This window comes from Mangifera indica, chromosome 5 (assembly GCF_011075055.1).
Source record: "Mangifera indica cultivar Alphonso chromosome 5, CATAS_Mindica_2.1, whole genome shotgun sequence".
NCBI classification, from domain to species: Eukaryota; Viridiplantae; Streptophyta; class Magnoliopsida; order Sapindales; family Anacardiaceae; genus Mangifera; species Mangifera indica.
The window spans coordinates 8324852-8330993 of record NC_058141.1 but is presented as its reverse complement, the minus strand read 5'-3'; the positions used below and the strand labels follow the sequence as shown (position 1 = coordinate 8330993).

Here is a 6142-nt window from a genome sequence, read left to right as displayed (position 1 = left end):
ATTTATGAATCAAGTAATTGTCGGGATATAGAGTTGGTTGTTGGGTCAACTTCAGGTGGTTAACTGAAACACAGGTTAAACCCTTCCCTCAAGTTAAGAAAAAAAAAAAATAAAGGAGACTGATGGAGATGGAGAGACAGGTTATTTACTATTGTTTAACAAGAGGTCACGTGTCAAATTTCTCATTTTCTGCAGGAAAAGAAAGATGTATATTAAAAGTTTTAAGCCTGTACAAGCTGAAGCTGTTGTCAATATAGAGAGAGACAATCAAAGTACCTTGAACCCGTAACCCGATACGAGAGAGAGGTAGAGCTGGATCTCTCTTACTTCCACTCGTGTAAGTGACTTGTGATTTTGTTAAAAGAATGGAAGGAACGATAATCATATTATAATATAATAATAGAAACTTGTTTAATTAAAAGGGTCAGGTTCAGTCAGGGTGTTTAACTACTTTTAACGTTCTCTCTCCTTTCCCTTTCTCCATTTGAAGTCAGTGATTCAAGAGGAAAAGGTGTAGGGTTCTGTTAAAACACATTTGCTATTTCAAAGAGATTAATTTCTCTTCCTACAGCAATTCTCCTTTCTTCTACTTCCCTTAACTGTATTTTCTTTTCAATTTTTATATTTATTTTTCAAATTTAGTTATCAATGAGGATGACTTTGTAACATATGCATAACAGCGTCTGTATCAGTAAGATGGGAAATGAAGGCATGGCTAACAAGTGCGTTATATATGCACCGGACACCGCAAATGGTTTCACTTGTTACTCCAACACTTCCACCTCTACCCCTTCCTCACCTCCTTCGTCGGTCGGCATGATATATACTGATATGGCTTCTCTATCTCTTAGTCCCAATTATGGAAGTGCAGTTTCGGTTGTTTCTGCTTCACTAGAGACTCATATTTGCAGGAACACCGATATGGAAAATGCGGGAGCTTGCTGGGGTTTTCCTTTCATGGGTAACAGCTCAACCAGAAGCTTCGAGGGACAACATAATATTGATGCTAATGCCGAGGTTAAGTGCTCTGATTATGATGATAGATTGGGAGAAGCCAGTGAGACTATTATCCACAATGTCAACTTGAATGAAGAGTTTAACCCTAACGAGAAGGAAATAGATAGTGGGCAGGCAAAGCTTTGTGCTAGAGGCCACTGGAGGCCTGCGGAAGATACCAAGCTCAAGGAACTTGTTGCTCTTTATGGCCCCCAAAACTGGAACCTTATTGCCGAGAAGTTAGAAGGTAGATCAGGTAATTAACTAACTCAAAACCAGAAATAACAGTCTCTCTCTCTTTATCTCTTTTTTAATTTAGATTCTACCTCGCATGAAATGATTGGAATACAACTTTGTCTCATTTTGGTTCTACTATCAAAATTGAAGGTAAAAGCTGTAGGCTGAGGTGGTTCAACCAGTTGGACCCAAGAATCAACAGAAGAGCTTTTACCGAAGAAGAAGAAGAAAGGTTAATGCAAGCTCATAGACTATATGGTAACAAATGGGCTATGATAGCCCGGCTCTTCCCTGGAAGAACTGATAACGCAGTCAAGAACCATTGGCATGTTATAATGGCTAGGAAGTATAGAGAACAATCCAATGCGTATAGAAGGCGGAAAATGAGCCAGTCTATTTACAAAAGAATGGAGGATATCCCAGGGGTTATTTGCCGAGATGCAACCGCCAGAACTGAACCACAACCCTACTGTTTCAGTGTCCCCAATGGAGGATTTGGTAACACCTCTTCTTTCTGTGGTTCTGGTGGGGTTGAATTCGCCTTCAATGGTTCACCCCACATGACCAGTGGGCAAGAAACAATCTTAAGCAACAAGGATCCTTACAGTGGGTTTTGTGTACAGCAGACACCTAGTGATTTCTTTCCTGGTGTGGACCTTATGATCACTCGCAAAATCTCTTTTTTTTCTATATGTTTGGCTATAGCTAGTGCATCTGGGTTTCTGTGCAGCTTCCCATTGGTTTTGCTTTATATAATAAGACGCCTACCTCATTTTCTAAATTTTTTTGATCCGTCTCTTCAATTTCCTTACCCTTTATCAAAGTATTGTCGATTATCTTGTGTTGATTTATTCTGTCGCTTTACTTATGATTGACTGATGGAAAAACCTTTACACTCAACATTTGCTTCTTAATTATTAAATACTTTTCTCCTCTGTGACTGTAAGTGTGTTATCCCAGACTTCTTTTAGCTTTATTAGTTCTCTTCATGTGAGTGATTATGTGTGATTTGCAGGCCCCAAGGGCAGTGACATGATGGCCATGTTCAGCCAGGTGAGATCTTGGGATGGGCCAATTGATGAACCTCACGTTTATGGCTTCAATCTTCACCACCACCCTCAAAACTTGATGGCAATGCAACAGTCAAATTTCCAACACCACCAACTTCACAGTTTCTTTGGTTCCACGGCATCCACACCTCAAGTCTCAGCCAGTGAAGCTTCATCATCAGTAGACAACCATTTTGACCCCGTTCCACCACGCTTCTTTGATTTTCTCGGGGTAGGAGCCACATAAAGTTAAAGAAGGAATAGAAATTAAGCTGGAAAAGGAGAATTAAAAGGAATCATCAAAAGAGGACCTTAATATGGACTTGCTTCAAGATGGGTGATAAACCTTGGAGGTAAAAGGAAAGAATTTTTGTTTGAGTTGGTGACGGTGCATTAGCTTTTTCAAGTCTTATATTAGTAGTCCTAGTTACCATCTTGGATTTTTATTATAAGTATGTTAATGTTTAGTATTTGAATAACAATAATCAAAACCCGAGTATAAAAAACCAGAATATTTATCTATGAAAGACAAAAGGATATCGAAGGTTAAACTGATGATGGTGGTGATGGTAAGGGTAACAAAGACAGAAATAGAAGTGAAAACCTTTTTTGAAACATCCTTATCTCATGTCACTGCAAAATTCAGTCAGAAATTCTGCAACAGAGCGAGCTTAATCTTACCCTCCAGTATGTGCATTCATGACGATAGGAAACTATTAAACATATCTAATTCTCGGCACATGTCATCAGCTGAATTTACTGAGAATTCTTGCAACTCTCGTGGGACTCCATACCAACTAACATTTAATTTCTCTTGAATATTCAATATATTGGATTTGATCCTGCAAGAGTCTTTATTGAAATGAGAATATATGCATTCATTTACTCATGATGTGGTAGGAATATAGGCTATACTTGTCTGCCTAATTAATTAAGATGACTTGAAACTCCAAACTATATATATTAGGCCAAAAGACTTATTCCCATTCAAGGTACGGTGAACTCTTAAATTCATACTTTCTAATTTTTAAAAATTCAAACACTCATTTTTTATCCAATCTTTGTTAAAATTTTCTGTTAGAGTCAAATATAAAACCGTTATTTTATTAGTAATATTTAAAAAAATACAATTTATCTCATTTTCCTCCTCAAGTTTTAAACACTAACAATTTTACCTTCGCCTAAATGTTTCTAGTTTTGAAAAGTAACTATTTCCCCCCACACCTAAGTTTTTTTTTTTTCTCCCTTCTTCAACCACCATTTCATTGTAGATGACTTCCTCTTTCCACCTTCACCATCAAAATTGTTCGGTTAGCCGCCTTGGAAGCCTATGCGACGAAGAGACTTTTTATCGTCCCTTCTAAGATAAAGAGATCAACAAAGAGATGAGTCTTTTCATCGAACGACCTCCCACGATGATCGCTTGAACAATTCCGTTGGTGAGGGTGGAAAGAGGAAGTGCCAGTTACAAAACGATGGTCGCAGAGGGGAGAAAAGAAAAACTTAGATGTTGGGAGGGGGGAATAGTTACTTTTTAAAACTAAAAATTTTTAAACAATAGTAAAATTATTAATTTTCAAAACCTAGGGACAAAAATGAAATAAAATTATAATTTTTTAATATTACTCATAAAATAATGGTTTTACCCTCAATTTTAACATAAAATTTTAATATATTTTCAGTGATGAGTGAATGTTTAAGTTTTAAAAAATTGGAGAGTATGAGTTTGAGATTTCATTATACCTTGTGTGGGAATAAGTAGGGGTGAATAAAATCAGTTAACCAGTTTCTAAGATGAAAAGATCAACAAAGAGATGAGTCTTTTCATCGAACGACCTCCCACAATAATCACTTGAACAATTCCAATGGTAAGGGTGGAAAGAGGAAGTGCCAATGACAAAACGGTGGCCGTGGAGGAGAGAAAAGAAAAATTTAGATGTTGGGAGGGGGGAATAGTTACTTTTTAAAACTAAAAATTTTTTAAATAATAGTAAAATTATTAATTTTCAAAACCTAGGGACAAAAATAAAATAAAATTATAATTTTTTAATGTTACTCATAAAATAATGGTTTTACCTCAATTTTGACATAAAATTTTAATATATTTTCAGTGATGAGTGGATGTTTAAGTTTTAAAAAATTGGAGGGTATGAATTTGAGATTTCACTATACCTTGTGTGGGAATAAGTAGGGGTGAATAAAATCAGTTAACCGGTTTCTAAGATGAAGAGATCAACAAAGAGATGAGTCTTTTCATCGAACGACCTACCACGATAATCACTTAAACAATTCCGATGGTGAGGGGGGAAAGAGGAAGCGCCAGTGACAAAACGGTGGCCGTAGAGGGGAGAAAAGAAAAATTTAGATGTTGGGAGGGGGGAATAGTTACTTTTTAAAACTAAAATTTTTTAAACAATAGTAAAATTATTAATTTTCAAAACCTAGGGACAAAAATGAAATAAAATTATAATTTTTTAATGTTACTCATAAAATAATAGTTTTACCCTCAACTTTGACATAAAATTTTAATATATTTTTAGTGATGAGTGGATGTTTAAGTTTTTAAAAATTGGAGGGTATGAATTTGAGATTTCACTATACCTTGTGTGGGAATAAGTAGGGGTGAATAAAATTAGTTAACCGGTTTTTAAAACCAAATTGAATTTTGCTTTTTACAAAAATTACGAACGAAACCAAACTGTTTTACACATTAACCGATTTATAATCGAATCTGAATTATTGGATAACCGATCCAAATTTTCAGATATCCATTTTTGAACCGAATTTTAACATTAATATTTCAAAATTCTAATTAAGTTTTTAATATGAATTGTTTTTTTTTTTTTTTGTAATTTTAGCTTTCACTAAACTTTTTAATTAAAATAATTTGATATTAAAATTAAGTAAATTTTAAATGATACTATATTTAATATAAATACATACAAATATGATTTAATTAAGTATTAAATTAATTTACAAAATAAGTAAAAACTAGGATAATTAACTAATATGTATAAATTGAAAAATTGTAGCAATTGACATAGATCGGTAACATATTTTTTTTACACCTTATGACAATATCTTCAACAAGTAAATAATTAATGAACCAAGAAAATAAGTTTAAAAAAATAACTAGCATTAGAAAATTCTCTTAAACCTAAATATAAATTCAATATCATTCATTTCACACACCAAGACTTGAACATATAGTCAATAAAATTTCCATACGATAACTATGTAACTAAAAGAGCAACACACAAAATAAAAAAATAAATAGAGAAATAAAAACTTGAGACTAAAATATGAGATTGAATTGAATAACTCAATATGAAGATGACAAAATGGCATTGAGACTAGAGAGATTGTATCAATCATCCTCTAAATGAATAGTGGTAGTTTTCGTTGGCGAAGGTGAAAATTCTTCTAAAAATGAAAAATAGATAATATTAAATATAGTTAATACATAAAATATAAATAACTCATTTCATGATTATATCCTTTAATATAACAATTCTTAAATCACAATTAATCATTTCAACATTCATAATATTTACTACATGTATCATAAACAATTTACAAATAATTTATGCATGTTTGTGAATAATTTTACTTTTACCTGATTCAATCTTTACTATCTCTTACAAGCTTTCTTTAATCATAAATGGTTCACGTGATTCTTGGATCCAATCTTGTGCACAAATAAGAGCCTCTACCATCTTAGATGTAAGAGAGCTATGAAATGGATCAAATACATGACCCCCAATACTAAAAGCTGACTCAGATGCAACAGTTGAAACAAGCATAGCCAAAACATCTCGTGCTACCAAAGAGAGAATTTGATATCTTGGTGAATTCATTTT

The 6142-nt window shown here is 33.6% G+C and overlaps 1 protein-coding gene across 2 annotated transcripts; it reads left to right on the top strand.

Annotated features, from left to right (window-relative positions):
- Window positions 1-253: 253 nt before the first annotated feature.
- LOC123217482 (transcription factor MYB86-like) lies at window positions 254-2764 on the top strand. Of its 2 annotated transcripts, XM_044638539.1 has the most exons (4): window positions 254-337; window positions 681-1252; window positions 1384-1881; window positions 2249-2764. In XM_044638539.1, exons 2-4 carry the CDS (start codon window positions 697-699, stop codon window positions 2527-2529), a joined length of 1335 nt encoding a protein of 444 aa, XP_044494474.1. In that variant the 5' UTR covers window positions 254-337; window positions 681-696; the 3' UTR covers window positions 2530-2764. The 2 variants fall into 2 exon arrangements, with proteins under 2 accessions (XP_044494474.1, XP_044494473.1); XM_044638538.1 differs by lacking the exon at window positions 254-337 and having other exon boundaries at window positions 497-1252.
- Window positions 2765-6142: the final 3378 nt, after the last annotated feature.